The 26160-nt window shown below is 38.9% G+C and overlaps 1 protein-coding gene across 1 annotated transcript; it reads left to right on the top strand.

Moving 5' to 3' along the window:
• Window positions 1–7164: 7164 nt before the first annotated feature.
• On the top strand, window positions 7165–8127 carry LOC149228770 (uncharacterized). The gene has a single exon (XM_089380858.1). It carries the CDS (start codon window positions 7165–7167, stop codon window positions 8125–8127), a length of 963 nt encoding a protein of 320 aa, XP_089236984.1.
• The last annotated feature ends 18033 nt before the right edge of the window (window positions 8128–26160 follow it).

Genomic DNA, 26160 nt, shown 5'->3' on the forward strand with positions numbered 1-26160 from the left:
GAATACCTCTACCCATGACTATATCTCTACCTATTTTGAATAATGTCTTGACTAAATTCAATTGAGTTTGCACTTGACACTGATCACCTCAAGGCCACTTTTCTTAATTTCGAGATTTCCTTCTAAGATTTTCTCTTGAGATTAATATATCGAAGGTTTCGATGATACAAAGTTTCTTGAAATCATTATCCCGTGAAAAATATAACTGTCTGAGCTCAAAAGATTAATACCAATTTGATTATTATTAATCAGTCTAACTTTTCACTATAATCACATGAAGTTTATGTTATTTTCCTTGAAATTGGTTAAATTACCTTAAGGGTGTCCATGCTATTATATGCACACATTTGAATTGTACTTATATTCTTTCATAAAGAGTGGATTTATCCTATTCTGATATTTAGTTTATTATCTGATGCTACAATACACATCATATTTATTTAGTAAAGGCATTCTTGAACAGTCACTATAACAATACAAGATTTTCTCAAGTTAATTCAGAATGAGCAGGGGTAATAAGTTGTTGTTGCAATTCAAAAGGGAGCATATTCTCATTTACATTTCTAATGAATTCTATGAATTTCAAATTTTTTGAACATGAATAATTGATTTCCCACTCTAATTTAGAATAAATAATGAGATGATTTTGAACAAAGTTAGAATTTTGATAAATCCAAGGAAGAATTTGAACATTCATGAGGTAAAATTTACAGACAATTTCCTTCCAGGTATGCATTTACAAGCTCATTTTCATTTAATTTCCCTTTTCCTTAGTTTATTTCTGATTCTTGTTCTGTTTCATTTGCAGGTTTTCATTTGTTTTCAAAACTTGAAGTAAGAAGCAAATCCATTTCAAATTTGCAAGAGGTTCAACAAAATTTTATTTGTGATTCATTAGCATTTTAACATTCTTTAACTTTGCTTTCATTCATTAGAAAACCCAATAGACATTTAAAATAATATCGGAAGATTCATAATGGAACATTTCATATTGTCGATACTATAAAGTCCATACATCTCCGATGTTCCTTTTCGTTCATTCTTCGATAAAATGACTTTACCAATATTGTGATGTTCACACAATTTTGGACCCGATATGAAATTTAAATCAAGTTCATAAAAATATCACGTCCATTCAATCCCAATAATGGTAGGGAATAAGCCTAAAAGTACCGATGTCCCGGAGCCAATATGATATTAAAATTCTAGACAATTAATTCTGGACAATTTAAAAAAAAATCATGGAGTTTATATGAAACTTATAATATTTTGAGAACATTCATCACTGCATATTTTCATTCTCATTTGTGTTGCATTTGTTTTAGTTTCGACTCCCTTGAACACAAAGCATTCCCTTTTTTATATTTTACTACTTGCTTTAGTTTAAATAAAATGAATAATGATTTTGAGTTAGAAAATTTTGGTTAGTTTGACTTGTTTATGTCTTTTATGTTAGCTAAAAGAAGTCGGTTAGTGTTGAAGAAACTGATACCTCTCAGGTAAGATCAAATGCAATTATCCAATGGTAAGATTCATGTACCCACTTTCATTAATTTCCATTTTGTTACTTTAGTTTTAGTTTTGTTTTTAAAATTTTGTTGATATATAAATCTATTTTGCAGCGCTTCATTAAAGCTTTCAATCCTCTGCCGGATCATTTTGAATTCTTATAATCCTTTCCTGGTTTTATTTCAAGAAGCAACGATAATCTTCGTTGAAACAACTACACTAGGAAGTTTCTAAACCTTTAGTCTCTTTCTTTAAGCATTCTTTTTTTTTTAGAAAATAATTAAGATGATGCTTTGAAACAAAAAGATTGACATCAGACATAAATTTTTCATTGTGGCTGAATTTTATCATCACTACTATCTAAAACCTAAAACACTTACAACCCTCCAAGGTATAATTTATCTGAATCTTAACATAAGAAGGAATGATTACATGATTATTTTCTTTTACTTCATTTTGTTGAGACATTAGTATAAATGGGTTTGGAAGATGGTTCGGGCTGAATATGGAGGCCGAGAGCTAGGGTTTATGTGGTCCAGCGTTTGAGACAGTGCTGGAACAACACAGAGTTAGATTGGCAGCATTGTTTCGAAAGGGGCAAGTGCTGTCGGACTGGATGGGAGCAGAGGGGTCCAGTGGGACCCCAACTTTTAAGCAGATTGTCATGCAGAAGCAGCAATAGAAAATGAAAGAGGGAGTCAGAATAGATGGAATGAACAGCAAGATGCAGAACAGCAGAAAAAACAAGGAAAAGACACCAATAATGCCTGACAAGACAGACATTCCCTCAGAAGTCAGGAACACAGAGAAGCAGAACCGAGTAAACACAAAAGACAAAACGGCCGCAAAGTATCAACCCTCAGGAAACGAGGAGGAACGACCAGAAAAAGACAAAGATACAAAAAACAACAACGAGGAACAACCGGAGAAGGAAGGGGGAACTAGCGCGAACCCCAACAAGACCTCCATGACTAGTAATGCCTGTAAGCCCAAGAAAACAGACAACCTAAGGGTAGTAATCATTGACCCTGAAATCCAGGCTTACAGGGAGAACATGGCTGAACATGCCATCATTTGTAAATTTATGGGAGTTTGGCCATCTGAAAGGACTCTGTGCCAATGGATAAGACAGCAGTGGAAGCCGAAAGGGGATGTGCAGTTGCACCTGGGGGCTAAAGGATTTTTCACAGTAGTCTTTACAAGTCTAGAAGATAAAGACAGAGTATTCGAAGGTGGCCCTTACTTCCTAGCAGCAGCAGGCTTGTATATGAGACCCTGGAAGCCAAACTTTGTCCCGGAAAAGGAGTCTTTCACTCAAGTCCCGGTCTGGATCAGATTATTCTCTCTCCCAATAGACTATTGGGGATTGAATGCCTTAAAGCAGATAGGTGATAAGCTGGGCACCTTTGTTAAGGCATCGGAGGCCACCATGCAGAAAAGATACACTTCATACGCTAGAATCTGCGTGGAACTGGATGTGTCCGGCGCATTACATGAAGGTTTATGGCTAGAGTACAGGGATGAGGAATACTTTCAAGCCTTAGACTATGAGCAAATACCGTTCAGGTGTCGTAAATGCCACGAGCATGGGCATCTGATAAGGGACTGTCCACTGAATAGAAAGGAGGTAGAAGATGAGAAAATACAAAACAACAAAGACAAGAACAATTTCACAAGACCAAAGAACAGGCAGTGAGCCAACAGAAGAAGATCTAATAAAGGTAGTACAGAAAGAAACTACTTCAGTAACCCCTTTGAGATCCTAGATCTTGAGACCGATTCGGAGGACAAGCAAAACATACCTAATGTGGAGGCAGGGCAAGAAGAACAGGAAGAACCAACAAGAAAAGGAACTGCGGAAGGAGAATTTAATAATGAGATCCACATGCAGGAAAGAACAGCCGACACGGAAGAAGAAACAGAAATGTTAACCAGTGAGGCGGGGAGTGAGGACCTGGAGCTGGAAGAAATCCTAGCTATGGAAGGAATGGACCTAACAGCGATTGTAGAAAGCTGGAGAGCAACAGGGATTGAAGCAGTACCGGAGGAAGAAATCAAAAAGGTCAATGATCTCTTCTTAGCACGACAGAATGCAGAAATAGAAAAACAGAAGAGAAAGTTAGGCATATTCAAAGGAAGCAGCCCACATTATAAAGCACTCCTGGGAAAAACCTCTGGTTCAAGGCATAAACGCCGTAGAGGCTGCAAGTCAAGCGGAGAACAATTGCAGGAGATTGGTGAGATGCTGCTTAACGTAGGTAAAATAAAGCAGCTAAGTGATTTTTCTTCCTTCCAACCAATCGTTTAACTATGAATATTGTATCATGGAACGCTAGGGGGATCAAAAGCTAGACTAAACAGAGAATTCTGAAGCGGCAGATGCAGAAATACAACCCGGATATGTTGTTTCTACAAGAAACCAAATGTAACAGTGTCATCATAGACAGCCTACGAAACAAGGTGGGAAGGAGTTTTGAAGTCCTAGAGATCGAAAGCCAGGGGCGAGAAGGAGGTTTAGCTACATTTTGGGACACAAGGAAGTACCAGATTCTAACAGCTGAGGCAAGCAAAAACTACATAGCACTGGAATTTCAACCAACAGGTAACTCTCAATCTTTCCTTTGCATCAATGTATATAGCCCTCAGAAATTAGAAGATAAGATAAGTTTCCTAGATTCGTTATCCAAACTTATAGAAAGGCACCCTGATGCTAATTACATTTTGGGGGGAGATTTCAATATGATCACATCCCTCCTGGAGAAAAAAGGAGGCCTCAGAAAACTAAACAGGGATGCGGAGGCATTCATTAGTTTCATTGACAATGCCAGAATGGTAGATGTATTCCCTAAAAGTGGTAAATTTACCTGGAACAACAGAAGGAGGGGTGAAAGATTAATAGCATCCAGACTGGATCGTTTCTTAGTTTCGGAAAGCATACTTTTAGATGGAACAACAGTTGAATCGAACATCCTCCCAAGTGGAGGGTCGGACCACTGGCCGATCTCACTAACTGTCGAGCTTCAGGGCACCCCCAAGAATAAACCCTTCAGGTTCGAAAAGTTCTGGATAGAACACCCCAGCTTTCTCTCCATGGTGGAAAAATGGTGGTCAGAACCTTTAGATGAAACAGGATCCAAAATGTTCAATCTTCAAAAGAAACTAAAAAACATCAAAATGAGGTTAAAAGATTGGAACAAAACAGTATTTGGAAATATCTTTCAGGAGAAGATCACCATCGAAAATAAGCTGGAACAAATTCAAAAGGATGGTGCAGCAGGTTGCAGAAACGAAGAAACCCTTGAGCAAGAAAAAGAGCTTACCCAGCAATGGCACAACAGATGCAAGCAGGAAGAATCCTTATGGAGGCAGAAATCAAGAATTCTATGGTTGAAGGAAGGGGAGCAAAATACTAAGTTCTTCCACAGATCAGCCATGGATTATAGAAGTGCCAACAAAATCTTAGAATTAAAAAATAGTGAGGGAGAACTCCTTAGAAATCATAACGAGATATCTGCTTCACTATCGGATCACTTCAGCTTCATAGCACAAGAACCAGGGATCAACAGAGAGGAAGCTATCAAAGAAATTACCAATGTCATACCTAAATCCATCACAGAGGATCGGAACTGGGCCCTAAGAAGAGTAATCACCATGGAAGAAGTGGAGGAGGCAGTAAGAAGTATGCCCAATGACAAAGCTCCAAGACCGGATGGTTTTACTATCAATTTCTATAAAGCATGCTGGCACATTGTAAAGCAAGACATATGGGAAATCGTGGAAGACTCAAGACGCTCCAAAACTATCCTAAAGTCTCTAAACTCCACCTTCATTGCTCTTATACCCAAAGTGGAGGAAGCTAACAAACCAGAGAAATTCAGGCCCATAGCCCTTTGTAATGTCATCTACAAGATCATCTCGAAGGTCATAGCCAATAGGCTAAAGTCGGTCCTCCCTGGCATAATTTCGCAGGAGCAATCGGGCTACGTTGAAGGAAGGAAAATTCTAGACAACATTCTGCTGGCACAAGAGATGATTCATTCACTTCATTCGCGGAAAGAAGCCGGAATGCTTATGCAATTAGATCTATCTAAAGCTTATGACAAAGTAAGTTGGAGGTACCTGGAAGCTGTTCTAGAGGCTTTTGGATTCAGCAGGCAATGGATCAAATGGGTTTTAGCCCTCATAAAATCCCCTAGATATTCCATCCTTGTGAATGGCGCCCCATCTGCCCCCTTCAGCCCCTCAAGAGGCATCAGACAGGGTGATCCCCTGTCCCCTTTCTTGTTTATCATTCTAATGGAAGGCCTAAGTAGAATAATAGCCAAGAAAAAAGCAGAGGGTCAAATTCGAGGTTTGCAACCCATCAGATCCATTCCAGCCACAACTCATCAAAAGTTTGTGGATGACACCATGTTACATGGTACTCCCACAGTAAAAGAAGCTTTAGCTTACAGGGATATTCTCAATCTGTTCAGCAGAGCTTCGGGAATGCAGATCAATTTCTCCAAGTCTACAATTTTCTTCTTCAATACTCATCAGGCTATCCAATCTCATCTGTCTCAGCTTCTGGGGTTTAAAATTGGATCCTTACCTTCGAGATATCTTGGTGCCCCTCTTACTCTCAAACCTTGGCAAAAGGTTCATTGGGAGAAAGTTTTGGCCAGCATGGAAAGGAAGTGGAAACATTGGACAAACAGGACTCTAAATTTCGCAGGTAGACTTATACTAACCAAAGTTGTCCTGCAGGCCATCCCTCATTATCTGTTATCTATTCTTCCTGCTCCAAAAGGAATCCTAAATCAAATGAAAATCATCCAACGATCATTTCTGTGGAGTGGAAACAGTGAAAAGAAAAAATGGTCTTTGGTTGCTTGGTAGAAACTGTGTAAACCTAAGGACAGGGGGGGACTAAATTTGGTTGATCCCTCAGTGGTAAATAGAATCTGTGGAGCCAAAATATGGTGGAAATGGGTCACCGACACAAGCCTTCCTTGGGCCAATCATTGGAAGGAAAAGTATATGCCAAATGGTACCAATCTAGACCTCATAAGAATGCAGGACGCTCCCAACGGCTCGCCAATATGGAACCATGCCAAAAACAACAGAGGCATAGTTCAGGAACATAGTTTCTGGGAGATACGAAATGGCAATCAAGCACTTTTCTGGGAGGATGCCTGGCAGCAATCCCCCAAATTGGACACCCCACATCTAGCACTCTTGAAGCAAAACAATCAAAATGAGGGCAAATTCAGAGTCAATCAATACTGGAACCCAATTAGTGAAGACCCGGATTGGAGGAAATGGACAGTCTTTAACTCAAGCAACAACGAAAACATTCAGGACATCATTCAAGCTTTAAATCAGCAACTCCTCAAAAGGAAAATTCGAATTTCCGAAGAGAATGATAAGCTTAGATGGGGCCCGACAGGCAACGGAGATTTCTCCCTGAAAGAAGCCAGGAGTATAATAGAGAGGGAAGAGCAGCCTGAAACAGTACCCTGGTCCGACAAAGTTTGGGATAGCCTTCAATGGCCGAAGATCAGAACCTTCTTATGGCTTCTTATGCAAAAGAAAACTCTAACATGGGAAAACCTCCTCTAAAAAGGGTTCAGGGAACCCTCAAGATGCCCTATGTGCATGGTTGCAGCGGAAACAATGAATCCCCTTTTTAATTCTTGTGAGTGGGCTAACCAGCTTTGGCAATGGATGGAAGGAATTCTAGGTGCTTCTGATCGGGACAGAGACTCTATTCAGGGAACCATCATCAACTGGAGGAAAAACTTCTCTCGCATTCGAAGAGTTGAAAGCATATGGAAATGTGTCCTTGGTTTTATCGCTTGGACGATCTGGAAAGAGCGTAATCGAAGGATTTTTCAGGAGGAGATTAGAAACATAGAGTTTGCCAAAGACTCAATCACAATTAACATCAAACAACTCATACAAACAAAATGCAAAGAAGTACCGAATGAAAAACCAACGGCTCAGGACTTACGCATCCTGAAGAGCTTTCACTTGGAGTCATCCAGCAATCCACCGATTGGGGGAAACAGGTCACAACCTTCATCGCAAATCCTTAGATGGCAATGCCCGCCGGAGGGAGGCCTAAAATTGAATTTCGACGGGGCTTCGAGGGGCAACCCAGGCACAGCAGGTATCGGAGGCGTAATTCGCAACCAGGATGGTGAAATTGTTCACATCTACTGTAGGGCGCTTGGTGAGAGCACAAACAATGAAGCAGAGTTTGCTGCGCTCGAACAAGGTTTGAAAATTCTAAGGACAATTCGACAAGGCAATGTTATCGTTGAAGGGGATTCATCCCTAGCTATCACGGCGGCCAAACGATTACAAGCAGGAACGAGAGCCAGTAAAGCCACCAAACATTGGAGGTTGGCTAAGGCGACTGAGAATATAGCGGAGCTAATTGCAGAAATGAGAGGCTTGGTGTTCCAAACAGTCAGAAGAAAAGCGAATGGGTTGGCAGACCATTTGGCAAACCATGGTGCAGACAACCAGGACATAATTTTGGACAGCTGTTGGCAGGAGGTGGACTGCCCAATCCTCAAAGGGACATGTGCACAGCTGGCAGAGAAGGATTTATTCCAAGCCGATCAAACCTAGCCGGCGACGGTTTTGGGTTAAGTGACCGGAATTTTGAAATCACCGGTTATGGCAGCAATTATAACCACGGTAATGGGATGATAGGACATTTTTGGCGGTGGATTTCCTGGCGGCGGCAGGCCAGCCAGAGGAATGATCATAACAGATCGCGCCACAAAGCACTCAGCATCAGCAGTATCAAAAATGAGACACCTGGGATGGTTCCGTATGGGGAAGCATCAACTACATTTATGGTGATCTCAAGTGGAGCGGGTTGGATCGAGGATTCGCACAAGGAGGCCAGACCTGCAGGCAATCGGGATGAATCAACCACCACTACGCACCATAGCAACATACCAAACGTACAGAACACTTGGCATAATTCCACATGGATCATCAGCAGCCACATTCGAACTAATTCGACCTGGAGCGGCTCGGCCTATGCGAACATCAATCAAATTTATTACAACAGTACTCCCTCCACCACCCGGATTAAGACAGGCCTCAGGAGGATTTACAAGCGAAGACACTATAAATCAAAGGGTAGACACCCTGTTTTTTCCACAGTGTGTCTTTCTATTGCTAAGCCCGCATCCTCTTTCGGCAATTGCATCAGTTGGGAGGAGTTCAGAAAGTTAGTTATGGACGCGGGGAGTTGCCGGTGCGCTGCTGCGAACCAGGACCTTCAAGATGCGAAAAGAGGGTATGAAACCCGCACGGCAAGTAAGAATAAACGCAAAGTAGCCGAGCTGGAAGCCAAGGCTAAACAGGAGGAAGTTGGGCGCACGGAGGAGGAGATCGCGGAAGAAGTGGACTGGATGAGGGATCCGGGTACTCCCTCGAAGAGAGCTACGCAGTTTGTTAGGACAAAAGCAGAGAGTTGGCGTACCAAAACTCTCATCGCTAAAGCTCTGGAATCGATCGAGAAAGAGAAGCCGCAAATCGTGAATGAGGTGAACCTAACGGAGGCACAAATGGCCAAGATCATCGACTACAACAGTTCACTGGACCGCCGAATCACTACTGTGCATGAAGCCGTTCAAACAGTCAACAGAAAGCTAACTCTGCTCATCAGGATCCTGAGGGACACGGTGAACCCAGCACCCTCGACTTCGCAGCAAGCCACAACTGAGGTGCAGGAGAACGAACCAATCGAGACCCTGCAAGCCAGAGTGGACAATCACGTTCGGGAGATTGGTCTGGATACCATCAGCCGTATGGGCAAGTTCATCTAGGGTCATCCCTCTCACTGTTTCCGGTGTCTCTCTCCATGTTTCGGCCTCTGTCTATTACTGTTAATGTCACATACTGTAATGTTTCGATAGTGTCGAGTAATTAGGCGTCAGTTTTGTTCAAGCCACCCTGCACGGTGTGCACTTAGCAGTTTATTTTTGAACTCTCTGAGCAGGTGATGTGTTTTGTTATCTAGTCTGTCACTACGTCTCGATCAGCTTTCGCAGATTTTTTGTACTATATTTTGTGCTATAATATGAACATCTGATTTACACAAAAAAGAGACATTGGTATAAACATTCTTGTTATAGTTTATCTTTCAAAACTTGGATTTTCCTTTCCACTTTTAAACTTCTTTATTTTTATTTTTGTTTGCTGATTTCTTTTCTCACTTTAGCTTAAGAATTCTTTTCCTTTTGTTTTCAGTTTTAATTTTGGTGACTCTGCCATGATTTATATAAAAAGCCTTCTTGTTACCTAACAATGGTTGGCATACACAGAGAAAAACTGTTAATAGTCTACTATTAGTTTTTTCTTAAAATCTCTTAATAAAGTTTGTTTTTCTTATTATAAAGGTAGACATACTTAGGGAAGAGATTAAAAAACAAGAGAATTTGACAAGGTATCATAAAATTTGAGAAATTTCTTTTTTCATCAAAATTGTAATTATTTTGAGATTGCAATATTTTATTAAGATCTTTCAAAATTCTATTATGAGTTAAAAAAAGTTATTTTTAACCAAGTAAAGACACTTTACAACAAAGCACATTTAGCTTTGAAATTGTCATTCTTAACTCTTAAGGAGTCAATAATTCTCCTTGTCCAAAAAGAATTCTTTCTATAGAGTATTATCCAAAAATATATTTAATCTTAAAATATAAGAGGTCTTATCATGAGCCTGCTTACCATGATCATAGGGGAAAAATAGGCTGACATTACCAACATTGCTAAACAAACCAAGGTAATGGCTTATGATTGCAAACAATTATAACACAAGGGGCATCATCAAGAGCCAACTTGTTCAGTCCAATTATAACCAAGGAATGACATTGTCAACTATCTAGCTACCAAACCAGGACAATGGCTTTTAAGAACTAAAAAAATTAAAAAACAAATAAAAATAAAACAAACATATATAAATGGATTTATCTTTAGGTCAATAATTCTTAAGTAGATGGGATTATAAATCATTGATGATTAAAAGATAACCATGTCTAGACTATAGATGTTTGCTGGCAGCAGTGGCTCTACCTATAACAAATGATTATATTTTAAAAGCTAAGATATAAAGTGACCCCTACTCTATCTCTACAACTAATAAATGATTAATATAGAGTTTTGAAATATTTTAATTTATGAGGAATTTTAAGAAAAATTACAATAAGATGATTCTTACTTTTATTCAGACTAATGAACCTAATCAAACATTCAAAAAATAATTTTCTCCTCTTTAATTATTTTTACTTTAATTTAGGAAAATCTCATTGATATCAAGCAGAGATAACTGGTTCTTCTCTTGTGTGTCTCCATTGTTGTGGTAAAACACAACCCCCCCATTTTTGACTTGTTTACTTCAAATAATGGGGACCCTTTCTATAAAGTTTTTGGCTAAACACCTTTTAAGATTTTTATTAAGTTAATTATCCTACGATTTTGTTAATTTTTCATTTTCTTTAGATTTTCGTTTTGATTGCTTTGTTGAAATCGATTTTTGGCAAGCTTCCCATCGATACTTATTTCGCCTCATTTGGTCAACTGGTTTGTAAATGAAATTCCTTTGAATTCTAATCATTTATGTCGCTTGGGTTAAAAATGTGTAAAATGTACAATATTCCATTTTTGTAATTAAATTAGTTCAATAATGCATTTATTTTAAATATTAACCCCTAGTTAATTATTACTAACATTTTTCATTTTTCACTTATGATCCTATTACATAACCCAGCGAAATTATGGAGCATCGGGATTTCAGTAATTTATTCCAATTTTCTATTTTCAAATAAATTACCAATCTCGAAAACTCAAAATATCAAAGTGGCTGTAGTTTATTTTTATTTTTACCAAGAGTGGCTATAGTTTAGATAGGCAAATTATGATCTAAATAATCTCATTTAGCTTTACTCCTATAACTTAATCAAACCTTATTAAATTTAGACCAACAATAAAATAATATAAAAAGAAATATATAAAAATAATAAAAATTTACAATACGATCGCTCGTTCGCATCACAAGTTCTCAAACGAAGCAATTTAAAAAAAACCCTGATAACTTCATTCTTCCGATCTTCCAATTGCGAAAAGTCAAAAGGATATAAAATACAAAGTCTCGTTATGAACCTTTTAATTTGATTTTCAATTTTGAATTCACTCATACGTATGAATGAAATGGTAGGTTAGTTTAGTTTAATATTAATTTAAATATTTAATAATAAATTTTCAACTTTCAATTAATTAAATTAATTAATATATAAGATATCATTAATTTAATTAAATTAAAGTTAATTATTAATTATATTAATATTAATTAGTTATAAATAGTTAATTTTTTCTTTTGGTCAAGTAATAATGGAGCCTTCTATTAACTGTACAAGTACATTACATATGTTACACGTCTTTGCAAGTGCAAAGACCCAAACAAGAACCAGCTTGTTGTGGGATTGCCAACAACAGGAAAAACAAAGCCAGGATCAAACCAATACTCACAGATTTCCAAAAACTTGTAAACAGGAAGGAGTGTTAAACTCCCAAGGGCTCTCTGTCATCCACTGACAACTTTAGAGCTTCCGCTAAGCTAACAAACCCCTCCAAAAATCGTGGAGTTCCGCTCAACTTCCACTAATCTAGACCTGATGGTAACACAACCACAGTTTAAAAAATTGAAGTCCACCCCTCTAAAGAAATGACGACACTTCTTCACTAATGATCTATCCAAGATCCAATGGTCACAACACTTCCCGACTTCAAAACATGTTCCTCTGCTGTCAACTGTCAATCTCACTACACCAGATCAAACGGCTCACACGTATTTCGGCCGGTTAACTTGCGCACTTCAAATCTACCCGTAAAGCGATTTCCCTCACTCACCTCGCTGATACGTGTCACTAAGTGAATGGAATCAGAGAAAACTAGGAAATACCATTTACAACTTTTCCTCTACCCGAAATCCACTTGTGGGTTTCCCAACCCGTTTCTACTACTCTGGACCCGACAGTAGCTTCAAACCAAAATTTTCAAAAGTTTGAAATCTGACTTTCTAAATAATCGTCGGCACTTCTGCACCATTGATCTATTCAAGATCCAACATTCAAAACACTTCCCGACTTAGAAACAAGCTCCTCGTCTATCAACCATCGATCTCACTCCACCAGATCTAATGGCTCACACCTATTTCGGCTGGTTAACTTGTGCACTCCAAATCTGCCTGGAAAGTGGTTTCCCTCTCTCAGCTTGATGTTACGTGTAATTGTTTGTATCGAATCGGATCCAACAAGGAATTACCGATTACGGCCTTTCCTCAGCCCAAAATCCACTTGTGGGTTTCTCCAACCCACTTCTTCTCGTTAACTGTCGGGTAACTCCCTCGTCCAAACACCATGGATCAGACTCAACCAAGATGTAGCGGTCCAAAATCAATCTCCATGCCACTGCACCCTTGGTCTTCCTCCACTGATCTTGACCATCCGCTCAAATCAGTTGGAATATTGATGCCAATACTATCCGCGGACTGTTGCCACTCAACAAGCAAACAGTTTAAGCATCTATCCACTCCCGCCTGTCTCCTAAGCTTCATCCATCCAGCCTATCAATCCAACAATACCTATCTTTGGAAGCCTGAAAGAGGCAATCCTCTAATAGTTTTCTTGGGGTTATCAGCTCCCAAACGTGCTGAGTGTCCCTTTCGTTACGGATCACTCCTTCATTTTCCAGATGATCAACTAACATATTAGCTTTTCTTTTCACATGGACAAAGTGTACAATTTTTAAGGTTTGCAGGTGGGTATAAATATAGAGAAAGACCTGTGATAGCCTCCAATGTTTCGACACTTTATCCGGTGTCGTCCCATTGCATATTTTCTTGGCCGCTCTAATAATCAATTCTGAATCTGCTTCAATGATGACATTGTGTGAATTTGAGTCCACCAAGATTTCCAAGCATTGCTCTAAGGCCATGAGTTCTGCTATGTTATTAGTGGCCTTCCCCAAGTGGCCATGAAAGATCTCCTTTATTCATCCTTATTCATCTCTTATAACACCCCCAAAACCCACTAACCCTGGGTTGCCCTTAGACGCTCCATCTATATTGACTTTTAGTAAACCATGTGGAGGAGGCTTCCAAATATTTATATTTCCATTTATTTTCCTCACACCCTTAATTATGCCCTGAGGGTCTATAGACTAGAGACCCAAATGCAGTAGTATACATGCATCTTGGGGCAAAGGAGTGTCCTTGGGAGGTTTCCACAACAAGCTTTTGGTTGCATCTTTTAGCTACTCAAAATTTGATCAATTATATGCTGGGGCTTGCTTGCTTTGTTCTTGAAGATCCTACTATTACGTTCTTTCCAGACATCCCAGATAACAAAGTCTGGAACCAGATTCCAGGCTTTATTGATGATTATATTCCCTGAGAAGTTTTTCCTCCAACTCTTCAAAGTGTTGGAGATGTTGAGTCTATCCCTATCAGTGTGCTTAAATGTAAGCCACATAGGTAACATTTGGATGGGCCAATGAAGCCTTTTTTCCGGAGATTCTCCAAAGTTAAAATTTTCCTTTGATGAACTAGCCAAATGAATAACTTTATTTTCATCCAGTGGGGACTCTGCCAAAGAGTATTCCATACTTGATCAAGGTTTTGGTAGTTAAACCCTGTTATTACTTGTTTAACTTCTTTGAGGTTGAATTTTCCTTTAGTGTTCCTTCCCCATCTTAGTTGGTCAGGTAAGGAGGATACCAAAATCCTCCTATGTTCTAGTTCATGAGCAAGAGAGTCTACCTAGGCCTTCAGAGGGCTCTCTTCACTGTGGCCTAGATCCTTCCAAATTCTCCATTTTCCATTGTTCCTTACCTAGTCGTAAAAGTCATTTACCATGAGTAGACCTTTGTTATCGGTATCATGCTTGAGAGATGATAATTCATCCTTATACACATTGGGTTCCTATTGCCAGTTATCCTCCCAAAACTGAGCCAGGTTCCCATCTCAGATCTCCCAGAAATTATGCTGCTGAACAATACCTTTATTTTCCTAGGCAAGGTTCCAAATGTGGGAGCCCTTAATATGCCCTAACATTCAAATGTGATCCTTCTCCTGCCAATTCTTGGCATATTTTTGTTTCCAAAGCTTGGCCCAGGGGGTTTCCGATTCCTTGATCCACCTCCACCAGAGTTTAGCTCCTAAAACTTTACTGAGGGTTTCAGGGTCATGAAGCCCCAAACCACAATGGCTCTTGTCGCAGGCCACTAGAGCTCATTTCCTTTTCTCTTCTCCTCTGCCCCATAGAAAATCCTTTTGTATGCTCCTGATCTATTGTTGAACCCCTTTAGGAGTAGGAAGAGCTGAGAACATGAAAATGGGAATTGCCTACAAGACAGCCTGTGTGAGCACAAGTCGCCCCGCCAAATTTAAAGACTTGCATGTCCATTTTCTGATCTTGTCCTAAAGTTTATTTATTGTTGGCTCCCAAACTCCCTTGCTTAGAGGCTTGACTGTGAGAGGTATGCCCAGATACTTGGAAGGTAATCGGTCCCTTTGAAACCCAAGAATCCTGGTGATGTTTCTCTGAATAGCAATGTCAGTGTTAAAAAAAAAACTTTTCATTTGTTGAGGCTTACCTTTGTGCCAGCTGCCATAGTAAAGTAATTTAAGATTTGTTTATTCACTCTGGCTTTCCAGACTATCGGTATGCCCTACAACATTGTGTAATCCACAAATTGTTGATGAGTATTTGCCTCTCAATCCAAGGTGAGTTTGATACTCTGGATTCTTCCTTCAGCATTTGCCATTTTAATCACTCTCCCTAGCCCTTCCATCATGAGGACAATGAGGAAGGGTGAGAGAAGATCCCCTTGTCTGAGACCTCTGGAGGGCGTGAAGGTTATTGAAGGAGAACCAATGAGCAGGATGGAAAAACTGGTCATGGTAACTAGTGCCATAACTCATCTTATCTAGTTTTGGTTGAAGCCATATGCTCTTAGAACTGCCCTTATATAAGACCAACTTAGCTTGTCGTAAGCTTTCACTAGGTCCAACTGAATGATCATACCAGCTTGTTTGTTGCTTTTGAGAGAGTGTACCACCTCATGAGCTTGGATGATGTTATTGAGGATTTGTCTTCCTTCCACATAGCCTATTTGCTCCTCTGAGATGAGAGCTGGTAAGAGGGGCTTGTGTCTATTGGCACTCACCTTGAAAATAATTTTGTACACCACGTTACATAAAGCTATGGTTTTGAAGCCATCCAAAGTCATGGCTTTTTCCTATTTTGGGATCAAAGCTATGAAGGAAGCATTAAGAGCCTTCAGAACCCTTTTGGATCTTCTTGAGTCTTCCACCACCTCAAGGATATCCTGTTTGACTATTTCCTAGCAGGTTTTGAAGAAGTCTACATTGCACCCATCTAGGCCTGGTGCCTTTCCATTTTTCATTTCATTAATCACTTCACTGACCTTCTCTTTCGACACTGGACTGTTAATATTGTGGTTGTCCTCTCTTATAACCAGCTGAGGGATGCACTGAGTGAAGTTGTTGATGAACCTGGATCTATCCACCAAAGGCTCCTCTGCTATACTGAGGAAGTGTTGAAGAAGGACAACTTCCATATCTTTGTGAGAGACGAGTTCTATCCCTTGAGAATCTTTGAGCTTTGTGATTTTGTTGTGTGCCCTGTGATCCATGGTGGATTTATGAAAGAACTTCATGTTTCTTTCTCTCTCTCTAATCCACTGCACCCTTGGTTTCTACCTCCAGAAAATTTCGTCTTGCGTGCATCTATCTTCCCATTCTTCCTGTATAGAGTCAGCTAGATTTTTCCACTTCTCAGTAAAACCATCTGTGATGTTGATCTAATTGATCTCCTGGAGTTTCTACTCAGCTTCTCTTTTGGCTTTTAATATATTGCCAAATTCCTTTTTGTTCCAATCTTTAAGCCTGGATTTGATATGTTTAAGTTTTTGTTAGAGTAGGAACATTCTAGTGCCTTGAATGTTTAGATCCTCACACCACGATTTTTCAATATTTCTAGTGAATTCAGGGTGAGAGAGCTAGGCATTTTCAAATATGAAGGGTCTATTTCTTGGTGTACCCATAAAAATGGCTTCCAATTGTACATGCCAATGGTCCGAACCTCCAAAGGGAAGAATAGAAGCTGACATGGCAGGGCCTGAAAGAAAAAGGTCCTCTAAAATAATAAATATATCAAGTTTAGAGGTGACTTGTGAAGCCCCTCCACTCTCATTATTCTAGGTGAAGGTCCCATTGATTGTTTCAGTGTCCACTAACCCCATGTTCCTTATGAAGTTCTGGAAGGCCATGGAGTCTCTGCCTAGCTATTTGATCCCGCCTCTTTTCTCTGTAAGAGATCTTATCATATTGAAATCTCCTGCAACGATCCAGGGTATACTAGGGTGTCTCTTAGTTCCTCAAGGGAGGTGAGAAGTCTGAGTTTATCTTCTAGCTTTTGAGGCCCATAGAAATTTGTGATCATGTAAATCCTCTGATCACCTAAAGGTTGACATACCAAAGATAGATAGTTCCTAGATGCTTCAACATCCAGGATTCCAAATTTCTGGGGATCCCAGAGTGTAAGAATCCCCCCCGTTGAGTTATTTTCTTTAAACTCTAGATACTCATACTTGATTGGCCATTTATTATGAATTTCTCTAATCGTATCCATCAAACATTTTGTCTCCTGGATAAAAACCATATCTAGTTTTTCTTCTTTTATTTTATTACTGAGATTTCTTTGTTTCCTTTGATTTCCTATGCCTCTAATATTCCAGGTTGTGAGCTTCATTAAGAAAGGTTTGTAAAGGAATAATGGGTGAGATCTTTCATCTTACCTGAGTTGATCAAGAGTTTCCCACATTCGTTCAACAACTCCTTCTGTCTTTTTCTTCCTCTTTTCCTGCCTAGTTTCTTTGGAGATTGGGCCTATATCTCCTCCATCATTTTCACCCCTCTATGCTCCTGTCTTTCATGATTTCTTTTGACTCCAGAGCCCTTCGGTTGTGATCTCCATAGGAATAGTTGTTGAACCCTATCATATTCCTCTTTTGGTAGGGAGTCCACTCTTTTGGTTGTCCCTTGTTCCAGAAATTTCTCTAGATCTAGATTTTCCCTTTCTAGAATCTCCTGCAGTTCATGGTCCTCCGTTCCCACCTCACTTGGAGTCATTTCATGGTCCCTACTTATCTCCATATTTCTTGGCAGATCCTCCTTTTACTGGTTGTTTTCTATGATATCTTCCATGCTAGCATCCCTTTCCTTCTCAATGATAATGTACTTCATTTCCTAGTTTGTTTCTTTGTTTCCATCTTCTTCTTCTAGGGTCCTAAAGCTATTGTGGCTTGGCTCTCTTTCCTCATTGATCTTTTCTTTGACCACTTTTCACCTTTCCCTTTGCTCCCAACCTTAGTGAAACCCTTGGGATTTTTATCCGCCATTGTTTTCACATTTCTCTCCATATTGTTTGCTGGGCAGTCTTTCTATAGATGCCCATGTTCCTGGAATTTGCGGCACTTAAATGGGATGTGCTCATAGTCCACCGCCTACACCCATTCTTCATCATATACTTCTAAAATTATCGCGTCCGAAAGTGCTCCAAATAAGTCCATTTAGACACATATCTATGCGAAGGAGGTATATTTTCCTTTCAAAGTCACATCTGAGATCTTTAGGAAATACCCCAGTTTGTTTCCTATTGTTTTCAGAGATTCTGGTAGCCAATAATTTAGAGGAAGGGAGTATAGTCTGATCCATACTGGTGCCGATGTGAAAGTTTCGCATTCTGGGACAAAGTTCATCATCCATGGCCGCATGTAGAGGCCTACAGCCACGTAGAAGTATGGTCCTCCTTCAAACACTCTATCTTTATCCTCTAGGCTTGTGAACACTACTGTGAAGAAGCCCTTAGATCCCAGATGAAGGTTTATTTCTCCCTTTGGTTTCCAGTGGCTCCTTATCCATACGTGCAACGCCCTCTCCGTCGACCATAACCCCATGAATTTTCATATAACCGCATATTCCACCATATGATCCCTATGCGCTTGAAGGGCTGGGTCACTTAAGATGACCTGGGGAATGATGTTCAACTTGGATTTGCATACCCCAATTGTCCTTTTTGACTACTACCCCCTTTCTCCTTCTCCTTACTAGCTTCCTGTTGATCCTCTTCCTGTTCATGAGGTCTGTTTCTTCCCAATATTTCCATGTTACTTGCCTCTGTTGTCTTTTCCAGAGGTTTCTTGAAATTCTTCTTTCTAATGTCCTTACTTCTATCCATGACTGCTTGATTGTAGGAGGGAGCAACACTCCCCCCTATGCCTCTCGCTATGGTACCCAACGTCAAACCCTAATGCCAACCCTAGATCAAGTTGCAGAGCCTCCCCCAAAGATGATATCATCAACGTAAACCTTATAAATAGTTAATTTATTTTATAGTAAGATTAAGATTAATTATTAGATAATTAAAATCTAATTTAGGATTATAATTTAATTAAAAATTTTGATTTTTCTTTTAGCCCAGCAACAGAATTTCCAGAATTATGCCATATTTGACTCATCAACTTTGGAGGCTCATAGATTGAGTTTTACTTGGCCAAATGAGGCCTAGGATGGCTCATTGGAAAGATAAAATCAAGGAGAACATTTATGAGGAGGTTTCACTAATAGATTTAATCATTTATTTCATCTAAAATTATGTAGAAGATCAAGCTACAAATTTTTAAACAAAATCAATTTTTGAGTTTTATTTTCTTCATTTTCATTTGCCCAAACCTCTTCTAAGTGCAGATTCATTCATCAATAATATCCTTGGCCAATTAAAATCATCATATACATCAATATAAATCTCAGGTTTTCTTTTCAATTAATTAATTTCATTTGATTGGATTTGTTTTAATGCCAGAAATGACATCTTGATTTTATTGTTGCACCTTAATTTATTTTGATTTCTTTTTTGCAGGAAAACAATAGAAGAGATATGGAGAAAAGGATGATCCAACAATTAAAGATTGGAATTTTGAGAAAATAAAATTTGATTGGGCAGATTTATTCTTGAACAAACTTCCTTCTCAAAAATACCTTTGGAAATATTATAAATAGTAGATTGCAGAATATAATTAAGGGCTTCTCTCCTCTGCAATTTTGGACTTCTAAAAGCACTTCTGCAATAGGAATTTAGAGTTGTAGGAGGGAGGAGAGAAAATCTTAGATCTGAGGATTATTGAGGATTTTTCCTTTGTATCTTGAATTATGTATGATGGGCAGAGTTTGCACTATTGAAGCTCTAGTTTTGAAAGCAGAAGTTCAAGAAATGTAAAGGACTGCTGGAGACGAGGGTCAGAGAAATGGATTCAATAAATTGGTATTTCTAATACTATTGTTTCAAATACTAGTTTCATTTTTATAATAACAAGAATGTGTCATTTTATTCATGTTTGTGTACTTGTGTTGATATGGGTAATTTGTCTCAATATTGTTATTATGTATCTCTGCTCTTATGGGTTAAATTCTGATTTCTGAGTAACTATTTACTCATAAATATGTCTTATAAAACTGATTTATTAAATAGTGATGTGTTGCGAACTATTTCTACATATTATTGTTTAATTATTGGATTTACTGATTTGACAATCAATATCAATTTTGTGAACTACTCCCTGAATGTTGTTGGTTTATTATTTCAGTTAAGAGGTCTCAATAGGATGTGTTTCGGTATTCACAAATGTCAGTTAATTGAACTACTTCGTTAGCTTGATATTAACTAAAATCCAGACATATTTAAATCCCTATCATTTAATTATCTTGCTCTTAGTTAGGTTAGATCTATATCTACCTAATTGAGATAGGATTAGGATTATTTTCTTTTGCTTGCATTATAGAATAAGTTTGCATTTATATTAAGTTCTACATTCTTTTAAGTCCTCTTCTCAAAGAGGCAAAATTTTAGTTGTGGCTTGTCTGAACCCAAATTAGATTAAGGGTCATTCTCTTGCCTGATCAGCAAGAAGAAGTGATCTGATATCCATGTTTGTTGGTAGTTAAAGATACATCGTAAATCAATAGCGATAGGGAAAAGGTAATTGGACCTATTTAAACCAGGCAGAGCCACTACTCCGAATGGAAAAGGAGCTACTTTAAGGTTTGGACCAAGTGGTTATCCCCAATGTTGAAGCAAAATTTTTTTCTCCTCCACGGGTACCTACCATAAATGGTGGGGGAAATTTTGGAAATCTAATCAGTCGTGTCGGTAGCGCACTCTAAAACATGACACTTTCTGCTTCGTTTTGGGTTGGGATATCTGCCTTTGTATCATTGACCTTCCTGGGTTGGGCCATTCATTTCTTGCATTCCATTTGATCTCTACCACGTCATCATGACGATCGATTCTATGGATCCAAAAGTTGCCAAACTTCTAGTTCTGTCGCCGATATGTTCAAGAATTTTCCTTCTATAGTTACACTTAACTCTGATTCTCTGTATCATCCAAAATCATTTTGCATCCTTTCATCTCATTTCGATGATGTGGGAAACATTATGGCCGTCCTTCAACATGGCCTTTCCTGTCGAATTCAGCTCATTATCCGAGAAGTTGAATGAGAGACTCCCTTTCAGTACCTTAGAGCTTGCATTCCCTAATGGAAATTTCTTCACGCTCAATGACAAGTTCACATCATTGGCTTTCGATCGAGTGATTTCGCAGGCATTCGACTTCAGTTCCTCTATTCACATTCCTTGAATTGTGCTAATAGTGCCTTGAGGACCATTGTCATTATTGGTGGTTTCTCTCGCACTTGTGAATAGTATACATCATTGACTAGTAATCAGGTGACATTTTAGCATGTTTGAAGTCAACACATCTATTCACATATTAGAATTTGTACTTTGATCGAGTCATGTTGGAGTGCAAGACCGTGGACTCAGATCACAAAATTCCAGGTTTCAAAGTGATGTGAGATGGTTGTGTTGATATACATGTCTCTTTCAGATGGATGGCTATGAACATACAATGAGTTAACATATGTGATCCTTCTCATTATCGGATGGTTGCGGCCATACCTTGGTTTCATTATGATCCTCATTGACGGATGGTTGTGCCCATACCTAGATCCACTTACATGATCATTCTGTGGATGGTTGTGCCCGTGCCACGATTCATGTATCATTTGACAGAGTTCTCAGTTATGTATATGTATCTTTACTTTCGTGCAGATTTTCCAACGGCTACGGTTCCCCACAAGGATTAACTTACAGTGCAAACATATGCTATCCCCTTCAAGCTTGCAATTAAAAATAATCAGGGTACCTACTAGAAATGGTGGGGGAAAATTTGGAAATCTAATTAGTCGTGTCGGTAGATCACTCTTCAACATGACACTTTCTACTCCGTGTCGAGTTGGGATATCCTCCTTTGTATCGTTGACCTTCCTAGGTTGGGCCGTTCATTGTTTTCCTTCCATTTTATCTCTACCACGTCATCATGACCACCGATTCTATGGATCCAAAAGTTGCCAAACTTCTGTCGCCGATATGTTCAAGAGTTGTCCTTATATAGTTACACTTACCTCTGATTCTTTGTATCGTCCAAAATAATTTTGCATCCTTCTGTCTCGTGCTAATGATGTGGGAAACATTATGGTCATCCTTCAACATGGCCATTTCCCGTTGACTTTAGCTCATTATCCAAGAAGTTGACCGAGAGATCCCTTCCAATACCTTAGAGCTTGCATGCCTTAATGGCAAGTTCTTCACTCTCAACGACAAGTTCACATCATTGGCTTTCGAATCAAGTTATTTCATGGGTGTTCAACTTCAGTTCCTCTGTTCACATTCCTCGAATTTTGCTAATAATACCTTGAGGACCATTGTCATTATTGGTGGTTCCTCTCGCACTTGTTAATAGTATACATCAGTGATTGGTAATCAAGTTACTTTCTATCATGTTCGACATCAACACATATATTCATGTGTTAGAATTTGTACTTTGATCGGGTCGTGTTGGAGTGCAAGACCCTAGACTCAGATCACAAAAGTCTAGGTTGTGAAGTGATGTGAGATGGTTGTCTTGATATACATGTCTCTTTTAGATGGATGGTTGTGACCATACCATGAGTTATCATATGTGATCCTTCTCATTATCAGATGGCTGCGACCATACCTTGGTTTCATTATGATCCTCTTTGATGGATGGCTACGCCCATACCTGGATCCATTTACATGATCATTCTCTGGTTGGTTGCACCCATGCCACGATTCATGTATCATTTGACAGAGTTTGTATTTATGTATATGTATTTGTACTTTCTTGTAGGTTGTCCGATGGAGGACTACAGTTCCCTGCAAGGATGAATTTATAGTGCACATATATGCTATCCCCTTCAAGGTTGCGATTAAAAATAATTTGGGTACCTGCCAAAAATGGTGGGGGAAAATTTGGATTCCTAATCAGTCATGTCGGTAGCTCACTCTTGAACATGACACTTTCTACTCTGTGTTGGGTTGGGATATCCTCCTTTGTATGGTTGACCATCCTAGGTTGGGCCATTCATTTTTTTCCTTCCATTTGATCTCTACTATGTTGTCATGACCATCGGTTCTATGGATCCAGAAGCTACCACACTTCCAGTTGTGTCACCGATATGTTCAAGAGTTGTCCTTCTGCAGTTACACTTACCTATGATTCTTTGTATCATCCAAAATCATTTTTCATCCTTTCATCTTGTGTTGATGGTGTGGGAAACATTATGGCCCTCCTTCAACATGGTCGTTTCCCATCGACTTCAACTCATTATCTGGGAAGTTGACCGAGAGACTCCTTTCGAGTACCTTAGAGCTTGCATGCCCTAATGGAAATTCCTTCACGCTCGACGACAAGTTCACATCATTGGCTTTTGATCGAGTGATTTCACAGGTGTTCCACTTCAATTCCTCTATTCACATTCCATGAATTGTGCTGATAGTACCTTGAGGACCATTGTCATTATTGGTGGTTTGTCTCGTGCTTGTTAATAGTTTACATCATAGACTCGTAATCAAGTGACTTTCTAGCATGTTCAACGTCAACACATCTATTCACATGTTAGAATTTGTACTTTGATCGGGTCGTATTGGAGCACAAGACCCTAGACTCAGATAAAAAAAGTCCAGGTTGCGAAGTGATGTGACATGGTTTTGCAGATATACATGTCTCTTTCAGATGGACGGTTGTGACTATACCATGAGTTATCGTATGTGATCCTTCTCATTATGAGATGGTTGCGATCATACCTTGGTTTTATTATGATCCTCTTTGATGGATGGTTGTGCCCATACCTGGATCCATTTACATGATCATTCTCTGGATGGCTGCACCAATGCCATGATTCATGTATCATTTGACAGAGTTCTCAGTTATGTATATGTATTTGTACTTTCTTGTAGGTTTTCCGACGGCGGACTACGGTTCCCCGCACTAATTCATAAAGGATTTCATCCCTCTCTCTAGTTCGGCCTTCACACTTTAGAGGGCATCTGTTACACAAAATTTTGTCACTGTCCTTGTACTCCCCATTCCTTGATCCTGGAGGACCTCTATAGTGAACCTCACATGTTTTCCCTTCATGAAGAAACCCCCATTATGTCCTTCTCCATGAACAGTTCAATTCCCTTTTGCACCATTTCCCCTGAAACTTCTACTTTTCCCAGTTTACAAGACTGACGCTAATGGCCCTTGTCTTCCTCGTGCCAATATGCAGGGATTAGAACTATGCCTAGCACCGACCAGAGTGATTGAGCTATGTTCCAGTCGCACCGGTCCTGATATGGAAAGCTTTTTAAATTAAGAGACGAAGCTTCCAACTCCAGAAGCTTTGTAACGTAATTTTGGTAAATGGTTTGGCCAGATGGGGTCAAGGATTTTAGTTTGGGCTCCTTTCCCCTATAATGATGGAACTACTTCAAGGGATAAGACCTTCTCCCATGAGAAGAGGATCCATCTCCCATCCATTCATATTATATAAACCTCCCTTTTTCCCAAGCACAAGTTAGTGTTGATGTTTGTGTGCTAGTGCCATTTTGGTTTAGAGTAAACAACAAGCTATTCATATTTGTAGCTATCTAGTTGTGTGAGGGAGAAGTGTGATTTTGTTTGGAGTGAAGCCTCAATGGAAGAGCCTTAAGACTATTGTTGATTGAGGCCATCATGCAATGCTAGTAGAAGTGTGTGGGAACTTGTTCTTGTCAAAGGAGAATTGCAATGGTTGTAATCTCTCTTTGATATCAATATATATGCAACTATTGATTGATTTCCTACATGTTTTGTCACCTTACGTATTCATGGCTTAGTGTTTCTTGACTTGTTAAGTAGGTTGAATTACAATTTGTCTATTATCACAGTTGTTGTTTGCCATTGTTTACTTGTTTCAGGTGCTTGAAGAAGGAAGCAAGAGATAGCTAGAGCGAGGCTCAAGCAAGGAAATCATCAAACAAGATAAGCATACTAAGAGGTAGGCCCTATTAATTGGTTCTAACCTAACAAAATATTCCATAAAATGTATCTGTTATGGCTAGACCCATTATTAGGCTAGAGGAGTTTGTTTGTGTCTGCACTTATAATTTTACTTCACCACAAGGAGGCAAAAAGCAGTTTGCCTATAATCATGCAAAAATCATTGTTAACACACTGATAGAAAAAATCACTAACATCAAACCCAATTCATATAGATAATTTCCTTTTTGATATTTTCATACTATCATAGTTTTCTACATACTCTGAATTTTATCAAGTAGAAAGAGTGAACAAAAATCTTTGCAACACCAATCAATACAAGCATAGAACCTCTACCAAGCAACCAAGGGAATATCCAATAACTATTAATCATTCAAATATCATTGTAATCTAAATACAGGACATTTTTATAATCCTCATCCCTACAATATAATAATATATGCATTCATATTCAAGTTTCTACTAGCATATGGCATAAAATGGTAACTCAAGCAACATTTTTCACCCAACCTTTGTCAAGGAGAATTGCAATAGGTTCATATATTTCTACCCTTATCACTATGTTGTAGTATTCAAAAAACCCCCCATTCATTTTTATTTCAGTTATATAATAAATAATGGTGACCCTTCTTTCATGTTAATGAAACTCTTTAGTTTTCAATAAAGATGGGACATTTTTTAAGTTTGTTATAAAATCTCTTAGGCTTGAAAGTTTCCTCATCGAAAATAAAGTATTATAGGCCCAACCATTAAAATATTATGATAAATCAAAATCTAAATAGGCACTCTTATTACAAAATTGATGCATTATCAAAAGATCTTTATCGGTCTCTTATAATTTCATTACTTTCATTTTGAGAAAGTTATGATAAAGCCATTCCTCAATAAAGCTTCCCCGACCATTAATTTATTCATTAAAGAAGATTTTTCTAAAAGGTTAATACAATTCATGTTCCCATTTTTAAAGGAATATTATAAGAGCTGTCGGACCCATAGCTACCACTTGGCATATCGGACCTTCACAATATCATAACTTTCTAAGTGTGCCACTTACCAAACCTCCCATATCCACTATCTTTGATATCTTTGAGCTCCGATACCTGCCTTCTTCGATATCCTT

Source organism: Pinus tabuliformis, chromosome J (assembly GCF_031772625.1).
Source record: "Pinus tabuliformis cultivar Carrire ecotype Pingquan chromosome J, CPIR1, whole genome shotgun sequence".
Taxonomy (NCBI): Eukaryota; Viridiplantae; Streptophyta; class Pinopsida; order Pinales; family Pinaceae; genus Pinus; species Pinus tabuliformis.

Bases quoted from the DNA above. Each gene is read 5' to 3' on its own strand.
- LOC149228770 (XM_089380858.1), top strand. From the start codon at position 7,165: ATGAATCCCCTTTTTAATTCTTGTGAGTGGGCTAACCAGCTTTGGCAA.